This window comes from Sorex fumeus, unplaced genomic scaffold, assembly GCF_029834395.1.
Source record: "Sorex fumeus unplaced genomic scaffold, SorFum_2.1 ptg000028l, whole genome shotgun sequence".
Classification (NCBI taxonomy): domain Eukaryota; kingdom Metazoa; phylum Chordata; class Mammalia; order Eulipotyphla; family Soricidae; genus Sorex; species Sorex fumeus.
Window position 1 is genome coordinate 4,554,132 of NW_026606085.1, and position 26,993 is coordinate 4,581,124.

The following is a 26,993-nucleotide window of genomic DNA, read 5'->3' on the forward strand; positions in this document are numbered from 1 at the left end:
GCCATTTGGATTTTTTTATTCTCTTTTTTAAATACTGTACAGTGAAAAATAAATACGCCTTCTCATCCACCAGACAAGGTGATGGGTCTCCCCAGCCCTGGGGGACCTTTCACCCCCTCTTCATACATACCCCTGGTTCTACTCCAAAACCTTCCCCATGCCTCCCACCCACTTATATACCCTTACTATCCCCGTCTTCCACAGTGATGAGGCCCCAGAAATGGGGGGTACAGGATGGGAGGAGGGATAGCAGGGGAGCCCCCCTGAACTGTCAAATCTGGGTGGGTCAAGGAGCATCCCCCCACCAAGTGGAGAATGGGGGTGTTCAGAGAGATTGGGGCATTAGAGGATAAAGGCACATCCAGTCTGATGGGGAAGGAGAGAGGCTCCCTCACCCTGGGGGTAGGTTGGACAAGAGGGAGGTCGGTATGACCCTGTTACACACCCCTCCACTATCTCCAGGAGGTTGGGGGGTACCCAAGCTGCTGTGCCACCCCCCTCCCCCCTAGATAAGAGCAGCTCCAGCGCAGGTCAGTTGGGCCTGTGAGGGCCATGGTGTTGGGCAGCAAGCGATATGGAGAGGGAGGGATGTGGGATGGAGGTTTTATGAAACCCCATTCACCAAACTACCCAACTCCAGGGGGGCAGAGAGCTCCCCATTCTCTGAGGGGCCCTTAGGAAGCTTGCTGACAGAGTCACCCTGGGGGAGAAAAAGAACAGAAAGACGAAGAAAGTCATTAGTAATTTCTGTCGTAACCAACATTCCCTAACCACAGGTCCTTCCCCTCTCCTGGCAGCATTACTAGGATCCAGAAAACACCAACCAAATTTTCCTCTTTTTAATGCAAACATTCCGCTAGTCTTAAGAACAGTCCAGACTCTATGATAGACTTCTCTACAATAAAACTTTTTTTTTTGAGTGGGGGAATGGAAGGGGTGGGCGGTGGCACACCTGGCAGTGCTCAGGGCTTACTCCTGGCTCTGTGCTCAGGGATAATACCTGGTGGGGACTGGGGGATCATACAGGATATCAGGGATTGAACCTGGGTCAGTCATGTGCAAGGCAAACCACTACCAGCTGTTTTATCACTGAGGCCCCTCCGTAAGCCATTTCTCTGGGAATTTTGCATCTGCCCAGAAGAACAAAGGCAGGAGTTGGAAGCTCTTTTCTTGCCTGCTTACCTTCTGTCCTGAAGGAGAATCCTCTGAGGGTTTAGTGCGTTCCAGGGGAGGCCGCTGGCGGCTCTGAGACTCTGCCCGGGAGATATAGTCAGCCACTGTCACTGGGGGAGGTAAAGAGCAAAAGTTTCAAAGCCAGCTCAGACAACTAGACAAGCCCTGGTTTTCACAGGGTAGGAGCCATCCCATTCTTTCGGCTGAGGAAGTATTCTGGCCCCCAGTGTTAGCTGACCTGGCTGCCGATCTCCGCTGACAGAACCATCAGTCCGATTACCACGATTACGGCGACGGCGACTACGGTTACGGCGCTGGGGTTTTGACTCATCTTCTAGGGAGCAGGAAAAGAGAAGTCACCCATCTGCTCTCTCATTCTCCATTCCTGTCCAACTCTAATTTTTGAAAACCCAGACCAACCTCTTACCCAGGCCATTCTCTGTCATGCTGGGCCCTTCCAATTCCAAGCCTCCGTCCATGACAGTTCTATCTTCATCAGTGCGGCGGCGACGGGAGCGGCGTCGCCTTGCACTTGCTGGTGGGGGTTCCCCTGGCTCTGAGTCAACGGGGGGCTCTGGTTCAGAGGTGTCCAGTAGGCTGTAGGGGTTACTATCTGGATCCTTCAGCACTGGGTAAAGGAAGAGGATTAGGGAGTCAGATGAATATCTTCCCTTTGGCAAATGGTCATAAACCCGGCTCCCCAATACTGGCACCTGAGCTGATAGATGAAGAGTTGTATCTCGAGGAGGGCCGGGAGGCTGGTGGTGGGCCCCTGCCCCGGCCGGCAATTGGCCGCCTCCTGCTTTCTTCTCCCCTGGTTGGGGGATCCCGGTCACCCGGCCCGGCTCGGTTGGGCTCCTCCCTCTTCTCCGACTCAGTCTCAGAAGCTGTAGATGGGTCTGAGCTGGGACCTAAAGAACATAGTAGTGCCAAATCATGCCACTACCCTCTCCTGGGCATCTATCACAGCCCCCAAACTCAAAGACCTCCATTCCATTGGGCCTCCACCAGTGGCTGCCTCCTTTTTCCATGGCTGTCTCACCATAGGAAGGACCACCTGTCCTGCGGCCTCGGCCACGACCCCCATAGCTGCCACCGTATGTTCGCGTGGTGTGGAGAGAGGAGGAGCTTTCATCAGTGGTATATCCAGCTCGGTCACTGCCACTGCTGCCCCGCCCACTTCCTGGGGGTCGAAAGCCAAGTCCAATCTGCCGAAGCTGTTCATCAATTTGTAGCCTCTCCAAGCGAAGCTGCTCTACTTCCTGAGTAGGTAAAAGACGAAACAGAAAGATCAAAGGGCATTGTTCCTTTTCAGCTTCTCCACCCTGATCATCCTTATATATATTTAATACTCTCAGAGTATCAAAAACAAGGAAAATTCTGAATCAAGTTCACAGTGCCAAATTTCCAACAATTCCTGTTCCTACTGAGACCAAGTGGGCAAGACAATGCCCAACTTTTCCTCCAGCAATCTTAGTCCCCTCGCCACACCCAGCTGTTCGTTCCCTGCCTAGGCTTCTGGCTTGTATACCTGTAGGTAGGAGAGATGATATTCCAGCAGAGCCTGAGCATTACTGATATTCTCTCGGGTGCCAACAAATATGAAGGGAACCATTCCCTGGAGAGCAGAGAAAAGGAAAAATGGGTCATAAGAGTCATATGGAAAGCTTTTTACCCCCCTCCCTTTGTTAGTGGAGGGAGGAGCAGCCCCATACACTTGGTTGGGCTGCTGAGATGCTTTTCTTTCTTTGGTTGCAGTACTCCCACGCATAATTATATGATACATGGGCAATCACATACTTTCATTTCTGTTTTATGCCATGCCTGGTGAAACTCAGTTTACTCCTGGTTCTGCACTCGGGATCATGCCTGGTAGGCTCAGGGGACTCTATGGGGTTCCGTGGATCAAACCTGGGTTGGCCATGTGCAAGGCAAGCACCCTACCCACTGTACTATCATTCAGGCCCCATAATTGCATACTTTATTGGATGCCAGGAAACTCAAACAGCAGTGCCTGTGGGGTGTTTCCAGGAACTTAATTCACGGTCTACAAGGTACTAAACTATCCCAAGTTCCCGCAAATGAAACCACTAAACCCCACCCTCTGAGAGTAGTCCAGCTAGTGGGATTCTTCTGACTCTACTGCTAAGGGAAAACCAAAATTTATGCCTTCTCCTGGAACCCCAGCCCTCAAATGGCTTTCAGAACAATCCCACCTATTTCTAGAAATCACTCTTAGACGAAGCTGCTCCATACCTCCTCTCTGGGGTTCCTCTTGTCATTATCACCTTCCACTCGAACCCTCACCACACCAGATTTATCCACAATCTCCTGGATCACTTTCCCGTTCTTTCCAATCACCTTGCCTGTGTAAGTAAAGGAAGATTAGGACTTTTGGAAAGTAAACAAGTGGCAAGGGCGATGACACAGAGAGCGCGAGTGCATGATCTATTCTAGGAGCCCCAGGTTTAATCCTCAGTCCTCTGAGCACGCCATCAAAGTGACCCTAGCACTGTACTGAGAGTAGCTACCAGCACTGCTAGGTAAACAATCTCTCCATTTCTATATGTGGATTGGATTTTTGGGGGGGAGGAAGGCACACCACACCCAGCAATGCTCAGGGCTTACTCCTGGCTTTGTGCTCTGAGATCACTCCTGGCAGGGATCTGGGGAACATATGGATTGCTGGGGATCAAACCTGGGTCGGCCACATGTAAGGCCCTACACATAGTACTACTGCTCCAGTCTCTGATTGTTTAATTTATTCTGCTACTAGGTTTCTAGTCTTCAAAAGACAAAATATAAAATCCCCCAAAATTGACTTTTCCATTTTTATCAATTCAACTGCTACATTTGTAAAACCAGAACTACACCTGAAGTGCCAAGTCCAGAATCACTTTAGAGAATTTCACATCCTGCCCTCTAGATACACACACCTCACCACACACACCCTCACCCCAACCCCAACTCACCAACCAGGTTCCTGGGTACTTGAACAGAGTCCTCAGAAAATTCAAGGTAGCTTCGGGCCTGTCGGCAGGCCTCAGGAGTCTTAAGGAGAAAGGATTATGGCGTTTTTACCAAAACAGAGGCCCCCGATCTCAAAGAATATTCTTACTGCTATACTGTCTTTGGGAAATGTGCTGACACCAAAGACAGGGATGGGCGGTCATGACCCCTGACTGAGGTTTCCTTTCTACTACACCCTTTCCTCTCTCTCTATTCCCTAAGGAACACAGATGACATATTTTTACTGACCTCCCCATAGATGCGGAAAGTACAGGTTTCTTCACCCAACTCAATGGCAGTCACTCCAGGTACTTTTCGGGCCTGCTGGATATTGGCTCCATGAGTCCCGATTGCCAGGCCCATTAGGTCCTCTCGCACTGTGAATTCCTCCTGAAATGCTGCTGCCAACTGTTTACTTGTCTGAAAGAAAAAAAGCACCGTAGGAATCCTAGTGGCGGAATCTCAGACCACCTGCCCATGTGTCTGGTGCTTTGCATAATTTCAAAGAAAAATGTATGAAAATAAGCCAGAATGCCTCTAAAACACACTGACCATCATGTGGAGTTGCATTAAGAGTTCTGTAACTTTTCAAAAAAAAAAAAAGAGTTCTGTAACTTTTCATTCTATTTCCATTTTTCAAATACCCCTGTCTTGGTGAAGACATAATGTGGATACTTTGGGCCAAAGATCCAAATCTAGTTGTGAGATCCTAAACAAAACACTATTTGCATCTTGGTCAATTACACGTGACCTACTTCTTTCCCAAAATGCTCAAGAAGATTAGCAAAGTTGGTGAGAAAATTTCACGAAGTATTTCACAAGTACAAGGAACGATTACTTTGACCAAACCAATGACAACTTCCAAAATAAAACCTGGAGTACAATAGAAAGTATGTAGCTAGGAACAGGGGATGGAGAGATAGTATAGCAAGTAGGGCATTTGCCTTGCACACAAAAGACAAAGGTTCCATCCCCAAGAACCGTATATGCTGCCAGGAGTTATCCCTGAATAGAATCAGGAGTAAGTCTTGAACACCCTCCACCCCACCCTCGAAAAAAATGTGTCAAAAATGATTTAGGGGGCCAGCAAGATAGTATAGCTATTAAGGAACTTGCCTAACACATGGCTGACTCAGATTCAATCCTTGGCACCCCACATGACCCCCCAAATCCAGACATGAGTGGATTTGGATCCAGCACTCAGGAGTGATCCCTGAGTACAGTCACAAGTCAGCCCTAAGCACAGACAGGTATGGGTCAAATAAAATTGTGCCACACCAAAAAAATTACTCTTTTATGGCCAGGGAAATAGCTCACTGGGCTGAGCACATGGTTTATATGCAAGAAGCCAAGGTGTAACACCCAGCACCATATAGTCCCCTAGGATACCCAGGAATAAGCTATGGGTGGGAGTAGTTTGGATGTGGCCCCAAACAAAACCACTGATTTAAGAAAAAAGGGGGGGGGCTGGCCAAATAATACAGTGGGTAGGGCACTTGCCCAGTTTGATCCCAAAAATAACCAGTAGTGATTCCTGACCACTGATACAGGAGTAATACCTGAGCACAGTCAGGTGTGACCCAAAACAAAAAGAAAAAGAAACAGGAAGAAATCCTGAGAGTGCAGAGTAAAATGCTTGCCTTGCAACAGCCAATCCAGGATTTGCTGGTCACAGCCTGCGGTTCCCTAGGCACCACCAAGAGTGATCCCTGAAAGTATGCACAGCCAGCTGTGGCCTCAAACCAGCCCCTAACACCCCCCCCAAAAAATACAAAGAAAAAGGAAAAGCTACAATGATTTACAGACTTACAATGTCTATTTTTTTGTGTGTCTATTTCTTTAATAGTTTGGAGGCACAGGAGTCTTTAGAGTGTTGTATTTTTTTTTTTACCCTTTATATATTGTTTTTAAAAATAAATATTTTAGGGGCTGGAGAGATAGCACAGCGGGTAGGGCATTTGCCTTGCACGCAGCCGACCCAGGTTCGATTCCCAGCATCCCATATGGTCCCCTGAGCATCACCAGGAGTAACTCCTGAGTGCAGAGCCAGGAGTAACCCCTGTGCATCGCCAGGTGTGACCCAAAAAGCAAAAAAAATTTTAAAAAAATTTTGGGAAGTAAAATAATTTTAAGAAATTTACCGAGAGTATCTCGCCCGCACAGCAGAGCCTGGCAAGCTCCCCGTGACGTATTCGATATGCCAGACAGAGTAACAACAAAGTCTCCAATGGAGACGTTACTGGGCCCGCTCGAGCAAAACGATGATCAACGGGAGGGCCTTTACTTACTTTTACTTTACTTAGAAAAAAGTGAGGGAGGGAGAGAAGATATGTGTACTATAGAGAATCCAAGCTTCCCCAGAGTGGAAAAATTCTCAATATAATTTTTAAAAGGTGAGGGAGGGAAGTAGGATTTCTCAAAAGCAAAATATCAGGTGAGGGAGAGGGAATGAGGGATGGAGAGAAAGAAAGAGAGAGAGAGAGAGAGAGAGAGGTACTTGCTATAGACACAGGTTGGGGAAGAGAGTGGCAGGAGAGAATCTGGGGATGTTGTGGGAAATGTACACTAGTGATGAGAGGGGTATTGGAACATGAAATGACTGAAACCCAATCATAAACAACTTTATAACTGTGTGTCTCAGTGATTCAATTAAAGAGAGAGAGGCTGGAGAGATAATAAAGGAACAGGGTGCTTGCTTGCACATGACTGGCCCAGGTTAATACCTAGTACCACATACAGTCCTGAGCCTCACCAGGAAGGATCCCTGAGTATAGTCAAGAGAACGCCCTGAGCAAGTCTGGCCCCAAACTCAAATAAAACAAAATGTCTCAGGGCTGGCAAGATAGCTGACAGGAGGGAGAGAATGCAAAGCATCCTAGGTTTTGACCAAGGTTTGGACCAAGGTCCTAGGTTTGAACCAAGCCAGGCTTACTCCTGGCTCTTGGTTCAGGGATCAGTACTGGCAGGGCTCCCAGAGGCCTATGAATGACCCCAGGGATCGAACCTAGGTGCAAGACAAACACTCTACCTTTTATACTGTCAGTTCAGCCCCTAAACTCCTATTTTTCAGACCTTGAAACTAAATTAGTATACTTTACCACAAAGGTAAAGAACTCGTAGGTCCTAGAAGAGTTGAACCACAGCCACCAAAAAGATCTGCTTATTGGAAAACAGAACAGGTAATACATGAGGGTAATGATGAATTTTAAATTGCCAGTGTCAGGCTGCAGAGACGGTCCAGTCAACAGAACTTGATGCTCCCACTGCACCACCAAAGCATTGTGGGTGTGACCCCAAAGCCAAATAAATAAACTCCCAGTGTCAGGGCCAGACTAGTACAAACAGTTGCCTCACTTGCGACTGACCCAAGTTCAATCCCTGTCACCCCACATGCTCCCCCCTGCCCCTTCTGGAGTGATTCCTGAATGAAGAACCAGGAGTAAGCCCGGAGCACTGTTGGAAATGGCTCCAAAACAAAACAGAAAAGATCAATTCTGGGGTGCTTGCTTGCACACAGCCAACCCAGGTATCCCATATGTTTCCCAGAGCACTGCCAGGACTAATTCCTACGTGCAGAAGCAGGAGTATACCTTGAGAACTGTTGGGTTATGCCCCACAGGGGGAAAAAAATACACACACATATATAAATATACATACACACACACATATATACATACATATACATATATATATATATATATATATATATATATATATATATCAGTTTTGGTTCCCCCAAAAAGGGAACCAACAACCATCGAGATGTCAGAACTTAAGAGACCCTGTATGTGGTTAAAAAAAAAAAAAAAAAAAAAAAGTCTTTTTTCTCTCTTTTCGGGTCACACCCTGTGATGCTCAGGGGTTACTCCTGGCTCTATACTCAGGAATTATTCCTGGTGGTGCTCAGGGGACCATATAAGATGCTGGAGATCAAACCCGGGTCAGCCACATGCAAGACAAACGACTTGAAAGACCCTATAGAAATATTCATTGTCACAGATGGAAGCTAGAACTCAGAAACACCAAAAGATTTGCAAGAGGTCAATAATTTGACAGAACAAGTCTCAGAATCTCATATTCATTGATATTTTCAGTGTACAAATGATTTTCAAACAATCTGCTTGGGGTTTTGGAGAGATAACCAAAGGGGCTGGAGTGTATGCCTAGGATGCATAGGCCTGAGGTTCAATCCCCAGCATTATATGGCTCCCCTGACTACCAGTAGGAACAACACTCCCCACACTGCCCAGCACTGAGCTAGAGGTAGCCCCGAAGCAACACCAAGAGCGACTCCAAAAAAAATGGGTAACATGGTTGGTTACTGGTGGAGGCTACTACTCATGGTTCTGCTCAGAAGTTGCTGCCAGATGTGCTTAGGGATCATGTGGTGCCAGGAATCAAACTGGGATCAGTCACATTCAAGATGACTCTTTACCCCTGAACTCCAGTCCCCACAACTTGTTTTATTTATTTTGATTTTTAGACCACACCTGTCAATGCTCAGGGTTTACTCCTGGCTCCGTACTCAGAAACTACTCCTGATGGTGCTCGGGGGACAATATAGGATGCCAGGGATTGAAAATGGGCCGGCTGCTGTACCATCTCTCCAGTCCATTTTAATTTTGTTTTACTTTGTTTTTAGGCTATACCTGGTGATGTGCAGGAGTTACTCCTGGCTCTACAATCAGGAATTACTCCTGGCGGTGTTTGGGGATGTGATGCTGGGACTGAACATGGCATGTGCAGGGCATGTGCCTACCCAACATACTATCACTCCAGTCCTTGATACACCACTTGGGAGACCTGACCCCAAAATGAAATTTCACTTGATCAGTGTTCCATGGCTGAAAAATGTTTGGAAAAACTACACTGTAATATAATGGAGCTCTTCTTTCTAAAGGAGTCTGGGATAAAACAGGTAAGCTAGGTTTGAGGCTCACAAAGAACTCAATCTTCTGGTCCTGTAACACAAGAAGGTGGGGCAAGAGGGGGTGAAGGCCAGTACCATTCAGCAATAAGAAGTGGAGCCAAGGGGGCTAGAGAGATAGCACAGCGGGGAGGGCGTTTGCCTTGCACGAGTCCCAGCATCCCATGTGGTTCCCTGAGCACTGCCAGGAGTAACTCCTGGGTACAGAGCCAGGAGTAACCCCTGTGCATCGCCAGGTATGACCCAAAAAGAGAAAAAAAAAGAAGTGGAGCCAAGGCTGGAGAGATTGGACATTAAGACCTTTGCTGCCCTGCATTTGGCCAACCCTGATTTGATCACCGGCACCCCAGAATCTCCCAAACACAGCAAGAAGCAACCCCAGAGCAACACTCAGTGTGGCCCCAGAGTCCACCTCTCCAGCCCCGGTACTAGAGCCAATACTGGATCCAAAACTTACTTCAAGGTGCTTGGTAGCTTCTTCGTTCCGAGACATGAGTAGCAGCTTGGTACGTAAGCTTCGGAAATGCATATCACCTAGCAGGGATGCCCGCTTCACAGGAGCTTCTGTGGTAGACTAGGGGGGAAAAAAACAATGAAAAAGTCATTAAAATGGACTATTGGAAGGGCTGGAGAGAGTATAGTTTGCCTGGCATGTAGCCAACCTGGGTTAAATTCCTAGCACCACATATGGTCTCCTGAATCCCACCAGGAGTGTCCATAGCACAGCGGGGTGTGGCCCAAAAATAAAAAGACTGACTTTGAGCTGGCAAAGTGAAAGGACTATTTGCCTATAGAAGGCCCAAGACTTCACATGGTCCCAAACACCACCAGGAGAGATCCCGTAGCAGCACTCAAAGTAGCCCTCGGGGGTTATAGTGCTCAGCACTGATAGGTGAAGCCCCCAAATTCCATAAAACAAGCCAAGACTGACTTCACATGCTGACGACAAGCCAAAGACTTGCCAAATCAGGATGTCTGAGTCTCTGAAAAATGTGGAAGGTAAAAAATCAAGTTGGGGGGCCAGAGCGATAGTATAGCAGATAGGGCCTTGCACACAGCCAACCTGTTTTTGATCCCCGGATCCCATATAGTCCCTCTAACACTACCAGGACTAATTTCTGAATGCAGAGCCAGGAATAATCCCTGAGAACCACCACGCAAAATCAATCAATCAAGCAGTGATCAACTTAGGGACAGGGAAATGACTCAAAGGACTAGAAGATGTGTTTTGCATGTCAGAGTCCAAGGTTTGATCCTGGTACCATACTGGCACTGCCAGAGGGACCCCCTGCTCCCAGCCCACCCCCAGCAATACAGGGTGTAGCAAAAAAAAAATAAAGATACAAAATGAAATAACTCTAGAAAAGAGAAAAATCACTGTCAGTCTCACAAGGGACAAGCAACTATCTGCATATGGGAATCATTTTATTTTATTTATTTTTGCTTTTTGGGTCACACCTGGCGATGCACAGGGGTTACTCCTGGCTCTGCACTCCAGTTACTCCTGGCGGTGCTCAGGGGACCATGTGGGATGCTGGGAATCGAACCCAGGTCGGCTGCGTGCAAGGCAAATGCCCTACCCGCTGTGCTATCTCTCCAGCCCATGGGAGTGATTTTAGATAGCAAGAACAGACCAAGTATAGATAAGAACTGCATCCAAACAAATCCAAATATGTAAGGAAGAATCTAGACACAAGACTCCAAGAACAGATAACTGGATAAACAAACTATGGAAAATATACTCAGTACATTATAACTCAGCTATAAGAAAAAATTCTTGCAATTCACTACTATGTGGATTGATCTGGAGAGTATAGTGCTGAGTAAAGTTAGGAGAGGGGAACAGAGAGGGGACAGACACAGTATGACCTCTCTAGTCATGGGGATAGAAAGAAACAAAGTAAGGGAATAACAAATGCCCAAAATCAACAGAAACTGAGAACTGGTCTTCAGCAGGAAGCTTGCCACTGGAGAATAAGGGGGATTATGACGACTTTGGAGGACAGACACTGCAACAGTACTAGAGGGAAGTACTCTCTGGGGAGAGGCGTGGTGCTATACTGTGTTATGCATGAAACCCTACCATTAACAGTATTGTTGACCATAATGCTTAAAATTATATAAAAAAAAAATTTAAGGGGTTAGAGAGCTAGCATAGCGGGTTAAGATGCTTGCCTTGAACTCAGTCAACCCCAGTTCAATACCCAGTACTGCATATAGTAGCCTAAGCAATGCCAGGAAGGGCCATACCCAATGGTGCTAAGGATTGTAGGGTATAACCCCCAAATCCCCCAAACCAACTAACCCAACAAAATAAAGGAAGAAAGACTAAGGAAAGATGGAGTCAGAAGTAACAAGAGTCTTGACAAATAAGCACATTTTAGCTCCTCCCTTTCTGCATAGGGGTTGAAAGGAGAGTTGGAGAGATAGTACAGGGGTTAAGGCACTTGCCTTGTATGTATGGATCTGAATTAGAGCCCTTGCATCACATATGGTTCTCGAGACAGTCAGGAGAGCCCCCACCTCCCCAAAAAAGGGAGGAGAAAGAACATTGTTGCAATGACTTATGTGAAATTTAGACAAAATAAACTCACCAGAATGAAGAGTTCACTATTTGTGATGTTGAGAAAGATACAGTTCGCTCCCAGTGCTTTCTTGAACTCTTTATGGACACTTTCATTAGAGCAGCTGCAGAAAAATGGTAAAGTGCTCAGAGGACTGAGTACAGAATGCAGTCTATGGTTTGGGGAAAGAGAGGAACCGAGGAAAACAAGAAAAGAACAAACTGTAACAGAGGAACAGGGATGAGGAAAAAAAGGAACTAAGAACATATTTAACAAGAGGGGATCAAGGGGGATCCAGAGAGTACAGCGGGTAAGGTACTCGTACCGCATGTGGCCAATCTGTGCTCAATCCCTGGTATCACCAGGAGTGATCAGTGAGCGCAAAGCCGGGCGGGAATCAGCCACAAGCACCCCCAGTTATAGCTTTCCCTGCCCCCTCCAAAAATAGGGGCATGGGGCCTGAATGATAGTATAGAGGGTAGGTCATTTGCCTGGCACACGGGCGACCCAGGTTCAATTCCCAGAATCCCATATGGTTCCCAAGCACCACCAGGAGTAATTCCTGGGTGCAGAGCCAGGAGTAACCCCTGAGCATCACTGAGTGTGACTCAAAAAGGGGGGAAAAAAAAAGAGGGGCTCAAGAAGTTTTTAACTGCTAGTGTATGGACCAGAACCAGTGTACAGAAATTTCTGGCTGTTTCACAAAACAGTTATTGCTGCTGAACTTTGTTCTTCAATCACCAGTCCAATGACCAGTGCTGGCTCACAGGTATAAGAAAGGCTGAGGGGCTGGAGCAACAGCACTGCGGGTAGTGCGTTTGCCTTGCACGCAGTCAACATGGCTGACCCGGGTTCAATTCCCAGCATCCCATATGGTCCCCCGAGCACCGCCAGGAGTAATTCCTGAGTGCATGAGCCAGGAGTAACCCCTGAGCATCCCCGGGTGTGACCCAAAAAGAAAAAAAAAAAAAGAAAGGCTGAAAACCAGAGACTGGGGAGATGGCTCAGAGGGACAGAGTACACATTTTGTGTGCTGAAGCTCAATTCCCAGTACTACATGGTTCTCTGGTCCCACCAGCAATCTCTAAGCACAAGAGTTGGGAAGAGCCCCTGTGCACTGCTGGATGTGGTCCTAAAACAAACAAACAAAAAGGATTAAAACAAGCTAGAGGGCTAATAAAACAACAGAGAAGAGTAAAACTGGGACTGGGAAAAACAGAACAGAGGAGAACTGCAAAGAGGGCCCTCCGTTCCCAACATCCATAAAACTCACGCCTCTCTCAGATCCTCAGGCACAGCCATGGTAACCTTGAAGAAGCTGCCTTTGGTTGCGAGGGGATTGGGATTAACTGGCCGAAGCCGTTCCAAGGTGACAATTTCATTGTAAGTAGCATCACAGGCAGCATATTCTATGACATAGAACTGGGAAAAGAAAGAAAAGTTGTTTCCGAACCTCTCCAGGATTAGAGCATGAATTTTAGCATTTCTCCCAAAGGCCTCCACCATCACTCACATCTCCCTTCATCATCCGCACCCGGGCCAGCCACCAACCACAAGGTTCTTGCTCATTGGCTCGAGAATAAACCTGAAGAGAAATGAAAAATAAAGGAGATATTGAGAACCTTCCCAAAACAAAAATTAGAACCAGAGAGTCTGATACAAGAGTTAAGAACTTACATGCAGTAGATCCCAGTTCATGCACCACAAGGTGCCCCCAGTACCCACAAAAGCAGTCCCCGAGCACTGCCAGTGTGACCCCAAAACAAATAAAATAAAAAATACCAAAAATGGAATGAACTTTAATATACTTCAGGGGCCGGAGAGAAAGCACAGCAAGTAAAGCAAATTGCCTTGCAACCTGGATTCAATTTCGGTCAACCTGAATTCAGTCCCTGGCATCCCATACGATCCCCTGAACTCCGTCAGGACTGAGCCCTGCGCACAAAGCCAGGAATAAACCCTGCGCACTGCCAGGTGTGGTCCAAACTACGTATCTTCTCCCCAAAACACACACAAAAGGACAGACACTTCATAAATATCCCTAAACAAAGAAAAAGGAAACCAAAACGGAGATACTAATTAAAAATTAGAGGATAGGGTTAAGTAAGGTGCATTCCTTGCACTCCACTGAACATAGTTTGATTCACAGCACCATACAGTCTCCTAAGTATCACTCGCTCAGGCCTTAGAATTATATTTCTAGTGCAGTGGGCTCAGTATAAAAAAAAATCAAGAGTACTGGATTTTAGACATTATAAATGGAATAAATGAATTCCCAGAAACCGGAAAGCTCCATGAGAATTTTACTGACAACAACAGTCATGAACTGCTGCAATTCACCTGTTGTTTTTGATTTTTGGGCAAACTCCGGCAGAACTCAGGGTAGTACTATGTGTCTCAAAACATAAAAAACAGAACCAGAGAGAGTCTAGTACAAGAGTTAAGACCTTACATGCAGCAGATCCTAGTACCATGCTGGGGACTAAATCCAGGATCCCACATGCAAAGTATGCACTCTGGCCCTTTGAGCTATCCCAACCAGCCCACATAATTCACTCTCCTCGCCCCCACCCCCGCCTTTTCTATAAACCATCTGGCTGGAGTAGCAGCTTAAGTTTGGGAAGAAAGGAGAGAGAACCAACCAGTAAGGAGTCTAGGATAATACTATCGGGGCGAAGGAGATGGAGAATTCTGACTAAGGGGACATTTAGAAAAGGTGGTCTCCATGGCCCTTACCTCCACCTCATCCCCTTCTGTGATCTCCTTATTATAGTCAGCTGGAGGTGGAAGCCGGACATCCCCAAAAGGAATTTGTCTTTCACTCTGCCAGCTGCAAGGAAAACAGTGATATGAAAGCTAATCAAGCTAATATGATTGCCCATTTCTTCAGGAAAGGCTTAACACCTTCCGCTGGGCAATGGCTACCTTCCTTAGTGACTAAAGGCTAAAACCCCAGACCTTGCTCCGTACTGGTGGCTTCCATCTCTTGCTAGAATCTAGATACTAGATCAAACAGCCCCTACCCTCACCAAATTTCATCCCTTTCCACGCCTGAGATTCATTTAAGTTGTGTAACCCCTTCCCCAAGCCCTTAGCTCTCCCCTACCCATTACATGCCTCAAGGGACTCAGCTGCCCCCTCTTTTGCACTCTCCTTTTAGGACCTAGAATGCTGGATTCTACTCCCAAGGTCTTACTTGTTTTCAAAGAAGATGGTGACAGAGTCTTCATGGACATCCTTCACAAAGCCCTAAAATGAATTTTAGAAGAAAGTAAAAAGAAAATGACATTTATCATCACCTCAGCCAATATGGGAACGGAGATATTTGGAAGCCCTTACACTAACTTTGGAAGGGACATAAGCAAAACAACGACAGGGTCAGGAGAGCTATATTGGGAAGAATATAAAGGCACAGAGAGGCAGGACACTATATTGGTAAGGTCAGATAAAGCAAAACCAAGAAATTAAGTAGACGGGAAACCAAAAAATTTAAAAAAGCGTGTGTGGGGGAGGGAGGAGTGCAGGCTGGAAGGAGAATACAGGGGTAAGGCGCTTGCCTGACATGCAACCAGGCCCAGGTTCGGTTCCTGGCATCCTATACGGTCCCCCAGGGGCACAGAGCCACAGATGTGACCCAAAAACAAAAACCAAAATTAAGCAGAAGGGAAATACCTGAATCAAAACTGCCTGGGTATAGGAGAGAGAGCTCAAAGGGCTTAGAACATCCCTTGCAGGTTTAAGCCCAGGTTAAATCCCAGACATCACATGGTACCTTGAGCACCATAGGGAGTGACCCTCCCACACAGTGCCCAGAATGGCCCTCTGGCACTGCAAGGGATAGCCCCAAAACAAAGATAAACAAAAAACCCTGCCTGGAAAATATAGGCCTACTGTGGTCCTCTGAGGACCTACTGAGGACAACTGAGGACCTACTGAGGCCTACTGAGGCCAGAGGCCTCCTATTATGCTAAATCTCTTGCCAGAGTTCAATTAAAATACCCACAACATTCAGTAAGGCTAAGAATATTCATGAGACAACGGGAAGCTGACCCGGAACACTCAAGAGTACAACAGAACTTGCCCAGGGCAGAACCACAGGACAGAGGGAAAGGTGTTTATCTTGCATGTGGCCAAGATCCCAGTTCCATCCTTGTTACCCAATATGGTCCCCCGAACCTGCCAGGATTGATTCCTGAATGATCACTGTCAGGTGTGGCCCAAAAACCAACCAAACAATAAAAAAAAATAGGAACTGCCAAGAGAGGAGGTCTAGCTCTTAAGTAAAGAGACCTCAGCAAATCTGTTGTCTTGATACTTGAGTACCAAGAGGATAATGAGAACATTAGAGATATTCAAAATGTTTATAGTTTACAGAAACAAGTTTTAGACTTAGCAGATGTGAGATTTCTTCGTATGGTACAGAGTACTGTGATCTCATGTACAAAGCATAAACTTGAGGGCTGGAGCGATAGCACAGCGGGTAGGGCATTCGCCTTGCACACTGCCGACCGGGGTTCAATTCCCAGCATCCCATATGGTCCCCTGAGCACAGCCAGGGTGGTTCCTGAGTGCAGAACCAGGAGTAACCCCTGTGCATCTTCAGGTGTGACCCAAAAAGAAAAAATAAATCATGAACTTTACCACTGAGCCATGTACGTGGTCCAACAGATATGGAGAGTTCTGAATATTATACTATGATACTAAGAATACAATAGGGAGAAACAGTGGAACTGGAGAAATAGAACAGCAAGTAGGGTATTTGCCTTGCAAGAGGCTGACCCAGGTTTGATCTCCAGCATCGTATGTGGTCCCCTCAGAGTTACCAGCAGTCATTCCTGAGTGCAGAGCCAGAAGTAACCCTGAGCATTGCCAGGTATGTCCCAAAATATCAAAAAACAAAAAACAAACCAAAAAAAAGGGGGTGAGGGTTGGAGAAGAGTAAAGCAGCTTACGCGCTTGCCTTACACATGGCCAAGCCGGGTTTGATCCCCAGCTCCCCATATGGTCTCCTGAGTAGTGCCAAATGTGACCCCTGAGCAGTTGGATTTGGCCCAACTCCCCCCTAAAAGGGCTGGAGCGATAGCACAGCGGGTAGGGCGTTCGCCTTACAAGCGGCCAACATGGCCGACCCGAGTTCGATTCCTCCGCCCCTCTCGGAGAGCCTGGCAAGCTACCGAGAGTATTTGATATGCCAGACACAGTAACAACAAAGTCTCCAATGGAGACGTTACTGGGCCCGCTCGAGCAAATCGACGATCAACGGGAGGGCCTTTACCTTTACCTTTACCCCCCTAAGAGTATGAAAATATAAAATTTGTATAAGTGCCTGACCTTGATCTTTGTTATGATCTTAACAAAGGTGAAAAACGGTCCAGGGAGATAGTATAGCAAGTAAGGTGCTTGCCTTGCACATGGCCAACCCAGGTTCAATCCCAGGTATCCCATATGGTTCCCCAAGACCAAGAATGATTCAGAATGCAGTCAGGAGTTATCTGAGCATTGCTGGGTACAGTCAAAAACAACAAAACAAAAAAACTAACAAATAAATCAAAAAACTCAACTCACACAAAGGTGAAAACAGATTTGTCCACCTGTTTCCTTTGTGCTCACCGAGGAAGTTAAAAGTTGTCTTCTCTGATCCCAATTTCTCCATCTGATCCCAATTTCTCCATCTTCTCTACTTTTAACACTCAAAATTAGATTACAATTTTGATAAAGCACAATTTATCAACTTGGTTTTTTGTGTGATCTTTTAAGAATTATGCCTAGGGGGCTGGAGCAATAGCACAGCGGGTAGGGCATTTGCCTTGCATGCAGCCGACCTAGGTTCGATTCCCAGCATCCCATATGGTTCCCCGAGCACCGCCAGGAGTAATTCCTGAGTGCATGAACCAGGAGTAACTGTGCATCACTGGGTGTGACCCAAAAAGCAAAAAAAAAAAAAAAAAAAAAAAAAAAGCCTCATCCAAAGCTACAAAGATTTTATATAGCTAACAGAGTAAAAACAGTGTAAGGAAAGAAGGCAATTTCCACTTCTTATAAAGAAAAACAAGGCTAGGGCTGAAGCAATAAGAAAATTTGTTGGGGCTGGAGCGATAGAGCAGGTAGGGCATTTGCCTTGCACGCTGCTGACCCGGGTTCGATTCCCAGCATCCCATATGGTCCCTTGAGCACTGCCAGGAGTAATTCCTGAATGCAAAGTCAGGAGTAACCCGAGCATCATCAGGTGTGACCCAAAAAGAAAAAATTGTTGAAGTCCCTAACCTTGACCATGAGCTTTGTTATGATCTTAACAAAGGTGAAAATAGGTACAGCGAGTAAAATGCTTGCCTTGCATGCAGCCAACCAAGGTTCAATCCCTGGCATTTCATATGGTCCCCCGAGAACTGCCAGGAATGATTCCTGAGTGCAGAGTAAGAAATAACAACTGAGCATCACCATGTGTGGTCAAATAAATATAAATGAAAAACAAGGAGGCCAGAAAAATAGTGCAGAGAATAGGGCACTTATCTTGCACATGGCCAACCCAGGCTCGACCCCATCATCCCATATAGCCCCCAAAGCACTGCCAGGAGTGGTCCCAGAGCAGAGCCAGGAGTAAGTTCTGAGCACTGCTGGATGTGGCTCAAACACCAAAATGAATTTGGGGAATGACGGCTGACCCACAAATATGTAAGGCATTCACTCTGTCACTGAGCTACCACCTGCTTTATTTTGTATTTGGAAGGGCCACACATAGCAACGATCTGAAACTATCCTGGCCTTGTATTCAGGGGTTGCTCCCAGTGGTGTTCAGGGGAGCATGTATGCACGAATGGCAGCAAACAGAAGCCTCCTGTATGTAAAGCATGCACTTCAGCCTTTGATCTCCCCAGCCCTAATTCTCTTTTTTCCCCCTAGATAGGAGCCTCATACAGCAAAGGGAAAAGGGTTGTGGGGCCTGGAAACTCTCTGTTTAGCCTGAAAGTTCAACGGCAGTGCCGTGGTGTGAAGGTTAGAAGTGGATACATGTGCAGGGTGCCATGTGGTCCCAGTGTTGAACTCAGGGTCTCTTGTTAGGCATGAGTTTTCTCCAACTCTTCTAGGAATTTTCCTGGAGGATGTCTCTGGGTACACCTGGTGGAGCTCAGAAGCTATCCATGCCTCTGTGCTCAGGAGAGTCCTCTGGTGGTGTTCAGGGGACCATATATGGTACTGGAGATTTAAACAGGGTTACAGCCACTGTAACTGCATGCAAGGCCTTACCTTCTGTGCCATCTCTTCAACCCACCCCCAATTTTGCTATTTTATATTTAAGCCTATTATCCATTTTGATTAAATATTATGTAGTTTGGGCTGGAGCGATAGCACAGCGGGTAGGGCGTTCGCCTTACAAGCGGCCAACATGGCCGATCCAAGTTCGATTCCTCCGCCCCTCTCGGAGAGCCCGGCAAGCTACCGAGAGTATTCGATATGCCAGACACAGTAACAACAAAGTCTCCAATGGAGACGTTACTGGGCCCGCTCGAGCAAATCGACGATCAACGGGAGGGCCTTTACCTTTACCTTATTATGTAGTTTGTAAGCTATGGACCAAAGCTTGGGGTTTATTTTGGGGCCACAATAATCAGTGCTCAAGTGTTACTCTCAGCATGGCAGTCCAGTGTTGTTCCTAGCAGTGCTGGGGAACTATGCAGTACCAGGGACAGAACTCCAGTCTTCAGCTTGCTGCTCCATCCCCCAAATTATCTCCCCAGCTCCACAGGGAGTCCCCATCTTATTTCCCTTCAGAACTGGTGATAGACTGCAGAACTTCACACATACAAGGACGGTGTTCTACCACTAGGCTATATCCTCAGTCCCCACAGTTAAATTTTTGTTTTTTGAGTCACACCAGCTCTAAACTCCCAGTTATAAGCTCGGGGATCACTCCTAGCGGGCTGGGGGTTGAGGGGAGACCGACTCAAAGTGGTGCCAGGGACCAAACCAAGGCAAGCACCCTACCTGTTATACTATTCTTCTGGGCCATCCCACATAAGTTTTAACTTATGGATACCCAGGTATTTGTGCACTATTTGCTGGAAACACTATCCATATTTGTTTTTTGGCCACACTCAGTGATACTGAGGAGTTATTTCTGGCTGTGCTTGGGGGACTTTGTGGGATGCTGGGGTTTGAACCCAGATCAGCTGCATGCAGGGCAAGCATCCTTTCAGCTGTACTCTCTCTCTGGCCCCAAGACTATCCTTTCTCTGCTGAATTTCACTTAATTGTGGTGATGGAGGCCAGCTACCAACACCCGTTCTTACTATTCTCAAGTGTTCTGATGCAATTTTACCCTCTCCCCTTCTGGGTTCTTCTCTTAATTCATTAAAGTATCTCTTTCCTTTTTCCCCCCTTCAATAAAAGTATGGATTCTAGGATTACTTCTACCAGCCACTTCAGCAGTATTTATCTAAATTTTTTTCTTGGGGGGCACACCCAGAGTTGCTCAGGACCTACTTCTGGTTCTGTGCTCTTTACAAATGCCCCAGGCAATGCTCAGGGAATCAGAGGTGCTGGGGATGGAACCTGAGATCCCAGCATGCAAAGTCTGCATTCCAGTCTGCTGAGTTCTCTCTCTGGCACTACTCAATTCTTTATCCAAAATGTCTACCTTCAAATTCTAAAAAAAGTTTCTTGGGGCTGGAATGATAGTACAGCTGGTAGGGTGTTTGACTTGCACATGGCTGACCCAGGTTCAAACCCCAGCATCCTATATGGTCCCCTGCACACCGCCAGAAGTAATTCCTGAGTGCAGAGCCCGGAGTATCCCTTGAGCATCACCGTGTGTGACCCAAAAAGCAAAGAAAATTTTTTTTAATTAAAAAAATTAAAGTTTCTTGGGCTGGAGCAATAGCACAGTGGGTAGGGCCTTGCACATGGCCGACCCCGGTTCGATTTCTCCGTCCCTCTCGGAAAGCCCAGCAAGCTACTTAGAGTATCCTGCCCACACAGCAGAGCCTGGCAAGCTCCCCCTGGCATACTCGATATGCCAAAAATAGTAACAAGTCTCACAATGGAGACGTTACTGGTGCCTGCTCAAGCAAATCAAGGGAGGACATTGCTACAGTGCAAATGCAGGAATCTCGGCACCATATACACCTCATGATCCTCCAACCCTACTCAACACATGCACACAAAGAACAGAGTATGATCCTTAGCACCTAAAACAAATTAGAAAAAAGTTTTGTCTCAAAACATTTTAAGGGTAAGATAAAAGGAGTGGATGAGAACAGAAAATCAATCAACTGTCAGTCTTTTTTGAAAACATTTCTATTCCTGGATATCACATTCACAAAGAATACACTTCAATACTTCAATCTTTAATTTTTTGATTTTTGGGTCATACCCAGCAATGCTCAGGGGTTACTACCCACTGTACTATCGCTCCGGCCCAGAATACAGTTAAATCTAATTCTAAGTGTCAGGGTTGGGCCTCAAGTGGAGGTAGCAAATATCACCATTCTTTTCTAGTTACCCATGGGAAGGGGTAAAAATGCAGAGTTCTGGGGTGGGGAGAGAGTTGCACTATATTCCCTAGTACAAAGTAGCTCCCAGCCCAGCTTGCAGTGGTCCTAAAAATTAAACAAACAAGAAAAGCAGAGTTTTAATGAAGTTACACTTTGTAATATTCAGTCCTGTTTTGTTTTGGGGCCATACCCTGTAGCACTCAGGCCTTACTCCTGGCTGTGCCTCAAGAATCACTCCCGGTAGTGCTCAGGGGTCCATATGGGGTACCAGGGATCAAACCTAGCTCAGCCCTGTACAAGGAAAAAGTACTATCCACTGAACTATGTCTCCAGACCCTAATTTTTTAAAAAAAAATTTTATTAGTGAATCATGGTGAGGTAAGACCCTAATTATTTTTTGTGATATATATAGTGGCGTGCTGGACTTACTCCTGGCTTTGCACGTAAGGGATTATATGCAGTGCCAGGGACTGAACCAGGGTGGACTGTACATAAGGCAAAAGTCTTAATCTCTGGATTCTCTCTGGTTCCTAGTCATTCACTGTTAAAGATTTCCAGTGTCCTTTTCCATCAAATATTCTCTAACAAAAGCTTTCTCAACTTCGTATCACAACCCAGTCTCTCAATTCTACCATCATTTTCTTTTCCTCCAGTGAGGGAGAAAACAGTGGGGGGAGGGGAAGCAAGCTCTAACTTCTTCTCAGCCCATGCTTACTGAAGTTACACAGATGAGAGCATTCACAGATAAGTGAATCCCTAGGAAGTCAGAGCCAGAGGATGACTTGGTTCGGTGGCCTCGGTATATCCCAATTTTACCTAACAGTGCCTCCTAATAAGAGCCTAAGAATAGGGGCTGGAGTGATAGTACAGCGGGTAGAGCATTTGCCTTGCACACAGCAAACCCGGTTTGATTTTCAGCATCCCATGTAGTCCCCCGAGCACCACCAGGAGTAATTCCTGAGTGCAAAGCCAGGAGTAACACCTGTGCATCAACGGGTGTGACCCAAAAAGGAAAAAAAAGAAAAAATAACCTAGGAATAGGCTGAAGAGATAACAGGGGTTACAGTAGAACCCTGCATGTAGCCAACTGGTCCCATCTCTGGCACTGCCAGGAACAACTTCCAAGCACAGAGCCAAGAGCAGCTCCTAAGCATGGCTGGATATGACGACAAAACTCTACTCCCTCTTCTGTTTGCGTCTAAGTAGAAGAGATTCCCAAGTTCCTAGGAACATCAGTTTCCTCAAATTAGGACATGAAAATAGTTCTCAGCTTTCAGTTCATCATCAAATCCTGGACTCTCAAAAGACAGGAGAATTAGAAGAAAAACAAGAAGCCTCATTAAAAACTACATGTTGAAACTGAGGATGATACACATTCCTTATGATAAAAAAGAAAAGGGGGGGATTAGAATATCAAAGCAAAATGTGAAAAATTGGGTGATTGCCTTTACAAGCTGAACAGATACTTCACCTGGGAGAGTACAACCTAAGAAATAAACTTAAGAGGCAGAGATAGCTCAATAAGCTAGAGCATATGCTAGGCATGGCAGAGCCCTGGGCTCAATTCTTGGCAATCACATGGACTCCCAGCATGGCTGGAAGCAACCCCCAAACAATAGCCTGGGAGCAACCACTGAGCACTGCTAGGTGTTGCCCACCCCTCCGAAAAAGGAATACTTTTAAAGCTAGAGTAACAGTACAGCAGGTAGGGTGTTTGCTTTGCATGCAGCTGACCAGGGTTCAAATCTGGCACTCTATATGGTCCCCCAAAACCACACCAGGTATAATCCTTGAATGCAGAAAAAGGAGTAAGTCCTAAGCACTGCTGTTGAGTATGCCCCCCTCAAAAAAAAAAAAAAACCTCTAAATTCTGACAGAAAAAGAAAAATTGATGGGATAACTACAAAATAATTTAGGTCCCAGCTAACAGCTGTAGTTTCATCCTATAAGATTAACAACAGGACTTAATTCTGTAAGATGGGGGGCGGGGGGGAAGGGAATTTTCTTAAATTTATAGCTCTAGAAACAATATAAACATTCCGTGATCTATACTGAAGTTTGCTGAGTCATAAAAGCCATAGTGGGCTGGGGATAGAGTTCAGCAGAACAGCACTTGTCTTGTATGTGTGAGGTCTTGAGTTCGAGCCCCAGAAGCACACACACACACACACACACACACATAAATACAAAGTACAAAATAGTTTAGTATCTATATGGCTTTCTGAAAGCTTAATCTAGGACTGTAGATAGTTCAGTGGATAGGGTGCTTGCCTTGCACACAGGCAACCCGGGTTCAGTCCCTAGCACCACATACAGTCCCCTGCCCCTCGCCCTGCCAGGTATTATCAGAGTGGAGAGCCAGGAATAAACACTGAACAGAGCCAGGTGTGCCCCCAAAACAAAAGCAAAACAGAAAGATTAATCTGATTTTAGCTATATACTGTTGTCTTTAACTGAAGTGTGGGGCAACAAATGCTAAAGTGACCGACCCACTTTAAGTATTCTGTCACCAATTTACTCATGATCACAGGTTTTCTGCTGGACTCTTATACGTAGAAAAGGAAACATCTCCCTTCCCAGCCGTTAGTTAAACTGAACTGGATACCAATATTTCCCAACTATTCTTGGGTCCCATGCTTTATTTATATTTATGTTTTGCTTTTTTGGAGGTGTCACACCCAGCGATGCTCAGGGGTTACTCCTGGCTCTGCACTCTGGAATCACTCCTGGTGGTGCCTAGGGGACATATGGATTCCAGGAATTGAACCCGGGTTGGCCGCATGCAAGTATGCTATACCATCACTCCAGCCCCGGTTCCCATGCTCTACAGAACACCTATCTTGATCCCAAACTCAACTTATGAATCACTAAGGGGCCAGATAGGTAGTACTAAGGGGCCAGATAGGTAGGGTACCTGCTTTACATGTGGCTAATCCCATTCAATCTTCCACACTGCTTACGGACCCCTAGCCCTCCAAGAGTGATCCCTGAACAGAGAACCAGGAGTAAACCCTGAATACAGCTAAGTATGTGGCCCACTTCCCAAAAAGGAGCACTTTTTCCACAACCCAAGAGATGGTATAGGAGGAGGGGACTTGCCTTGCATGTGGCTAAGGCTGCCATGACCTGGTTCAAATCACTGGCACTACATATGGTCCCCAGAGTACTAACTAAGGTCACTCCTAAGCACAGGGCCAGAAATAGCCTCTGAGCACTGCCAGGTATGCCACTCCCCACAAAAAAAAAAAAAACCCACAAAAAGAGAAAAAATTAAAAATCACTTTTCTTGGGACTCAGATATTGGGTGTCAGTAGATTCAGATGAAGGACAAGATACCTGGGAAAACTCAATTATGAGGAATGATAAAGGTAATTCAAGTTTGGAAGAATCAGAAATTGAAGGGAAACACAAGGAAAACAAAAATTCTACTGGAATCAGACTAATAGAGAAAGTGCCAAGCATTAAGAAGATATGCAAGCTGGTTTCAACAGATAGTTTAAAGGGCTGAGTGCATGCTCTGTTTGGGGGAAGTCCAGGTTCAATCTCTAGCATTGCACTTCATGGTCCCTGAAGTACTACTGGGACCAGCAGTAGACCTGAAACAATGCTGGGCATATTCCCCACCCCCTCCGGCAAAAAAAAAAAAACTTTGCAGAAAAAAATACAGAAGAACTCAATCTGAAACTTCTGTCAGGCATGGAAAAAGGTGGTTCCTGGGGAGGAATCACACAGGAAAAAAGAAAAATTAGGATATAAAAGCCAAAGATCTATATTGTGAGAGTAAGTTTAATACAGATTTATGTACCTATCGGTATGAAATATAAAGATAAAGAAATCTGGTAAGGGAAATAAGGCAAAAATAGAGAGGCATGAGAGGCCGGGGGAAAGTAGTTAATGCGCTTGCCTTGCACACAGCTGACCCCAATTCAATCCCCAGCATCACAGGACTAGGAGTTAAGCCCTGAGCACTGCTGGATGTGGGTCCCCCCCTCAAAATAAAAAAGGATATATGTAGAATGGATAACAACTGCCTATACTGAATTTTATCAATTGACACTAGGGCAGAAATCTTCTGTTCCAAAAGCAAGTACAACCCCCTTTTCTGTTATAGTAAGATATGACTTCATAGGGAAACACTCAGAATGTCATTTCCAAGGCCATGAAGGGGAAAAACCTTGAGGGGAGACAGGGGGGCACTTCACACAAGTGATGTTAGGGGAAGGTAACTATTCCTGCTCCTCCATTTAAAAGAAAATGGGGGGGCAATCAGAAAAGATTCTGATAATTTAAGTCATAAAGCCCAAAGGAATTTAAAATAACAAATCACAAAAGAAAACACTTCTGACAGTCAAAAGAGGCTTTTGACTGTCAAAATTCTAAGCCAGTTAAAATTCTGGCTTAACTTAAATGAGGGGAACGTCCTACAAGAGTCAGAACAGGTGAAGGAGATAAAGCAGATATAAGGAGTTCTAAGGAACCAAACCTGTGGGAGGGAGGATCAGAGTCACTTCCGAAAGGTAGTCCCCTTCTTCAAACTGATTCCCAAATTGGGATACTTGGTCAAAAGGCAAGTGGAGACCTCAAGAATAAAAACAGGGAATCCCCTGAGATCCCTCTGCTACAAATCATGCCTTTCTTGGTTTCATGATAGGTACGATCTCAACGTGCTCGAGGGCAAAGTCAGAAAACACAAACCCATCACTGGGCAGAACGGTATTGCTGCGAGCCTTGGGATAAAGGAGTGGGGTGGGAGAAGAGCTGCCACCTTACGGCGAGGAGGCAGCTAGACTGGTACAGCCCAGAGTACCTGAGATCAAAGATGCCAAATGTCATAAACGAAATCTGTTTGTCCAAAAGGCTGGGAACAGAAATGTATGGACGCGGAGGGAGTCCTCGGCATTGGCAGACAAAGCTCTCCCCGAATCTGGGATGGGATTGCCTTCCAAGCGGGACAGGGGAGCATAAAGGGTTCTTCGTGGGCTTGGACGACGGGGAAGAGACGGTTAAGGCTCAGATCCGTCTTCTGGGTAACAGGGAAAGTCACCGCGACGGGTAGACGGAGGTCTCCTGCGGGAGGGGCGGGGAGGGCCCCTGGCGTGCGTTACTCCGAGACGGGGGCAGAGGCAGGCCGACCCAGGGGCTGGGAACACGAGGAGGGAGGCGACTCGCAGCGGTGGGCGGAGGGCCGCGGGCGGGAGCGTGGGTCCGAGGGCCCGGGGTCGGCCCCGGCTGCCACGCTCGTCCCGTCCCGCTCTTCCCTGCTCTCTCGGGGGGGGGAGCTACGCTAAAGACGGAGGTCCCGGCCGGCGCGCCGCCTCACCTTGTAAAAGGCCCCGTTGGAGCCGCGCACCTCGACAGGCAGTCCCGACTCCACATCCCCCCCTGAGGCCAGGCCGCCCATGGCTCCGCCACCGCCTCCGACTCCCCCGGAGGCGGCTGCAGCAGCGGTCTGGGTACGGGCCGGGCCGGGCCCCCGGCGTCTCCCCGGAGGAGGCGCGGGCGGGGGAGCCGCGGGGGGCGGGAGCCGGGCCGGCCCCACGGCGGCCCTGCCACAGCCAACGAGCAGGGGGCCGGGGCCGGGGCGCTCCCCGTCCGCCGCCGCCGCCTTGGTCTCCGCCACCGTGAGGGAAACGGCCGCCGCCGCCGCTGCTTTCGTCACCTCAGCTTCCGCCTGCCGCCGCCCCGGCTGCTGCCTCAGTCCCGGGACCCGCTGCTGCCGCCGCCGCCGCCGCCGCTCCACGGCCTCCACCTCCCCCTGTCGCCGCCGCCTACTGCGCAGGCGCACGAGCACCCGCCCGCCGCGCGCGGAGCCCCGAGGCCCACGGCGCA

General features: G+C 47.0%; 1 protein-coding gene across 3 annotated transcripts; it reads right to left on the bottom strand.

The window, feature by feature from the left end:
• Positions 1-26,993, bottom strand: FXR2 (FMR1 autosomal homolog 2). 3 transcript variants are annotated; one of them, XM_056114875.1, is made up of 17 exons: positions 26,485-26,993; positions 14,870-14,922; positions 14,410-14,503; positions 13,187-13,258; positions 12,947-13,095; positions 11,704-11,797; positions 9,567-9,683; positions 4,432-4,602; positions 4,146-4,224; positions 3,430-3,539; positions 2,705-2,791; positions 2,216-2,435; positions 1,887-2,084; positions 1,601-1,801; positions 1,412-1,507; positions 1,183-1,283; positions 1-700 (listed from the first exon to the last, which is right to left on the bottom strand). In XM_056114875.1, exons 1-17 carry the CDS (start codon positions 26,563-26,565, stop codon positions 605-607), a joined length of 2,019 nt encoding a protein of 672 aa, XP_055970850.1. In that variant the 5' UTR covers positions 26,566-26,993; the 3' UTR covers positions 1-604. The 3 variants fall into 3 exon arrangements, with proteins under 3 accessions (XP_055970850.1, XP_055970852.1, XP_055970851.1); XM_056114877.1 differs by having other exon boundaries at positions 26,824-26,986; XM_056114876.1 differs by lacking the exons at positions 14,410-14,503; positions 26,485-26,993 and having other exon boundaries at positions 14,870-14,924.

What these genes read in the sequence shown, in the direction of transcription:
- FXR2 (XM_056114875.1), bottom strand. Translation starts at nt 26,565, where the DNA reads ATGGGCGGCCTGGCCTCAGGGGGGGATGTGGAGTCGGGACTGCCTGTC. An exon ending in CCTGAGGATCTGAGAGAGGC is followed by an intron (nt 11,798 to 12,946) that starts GTGAGTTTTATG and finishes ATTTTTCTGCAG; the next exon opens with CTGCTCTAATGAAAGTGTCC. An exon ending in CTTTCCGCATCTATGGGGAG is followed by an intron (nt 4,225 to 4,431) that starts GTCAGTAAAAAT and finishes TTTCTCCTTAAG; the next exon opens with ACTCCTGAGGCCTGCCGACA.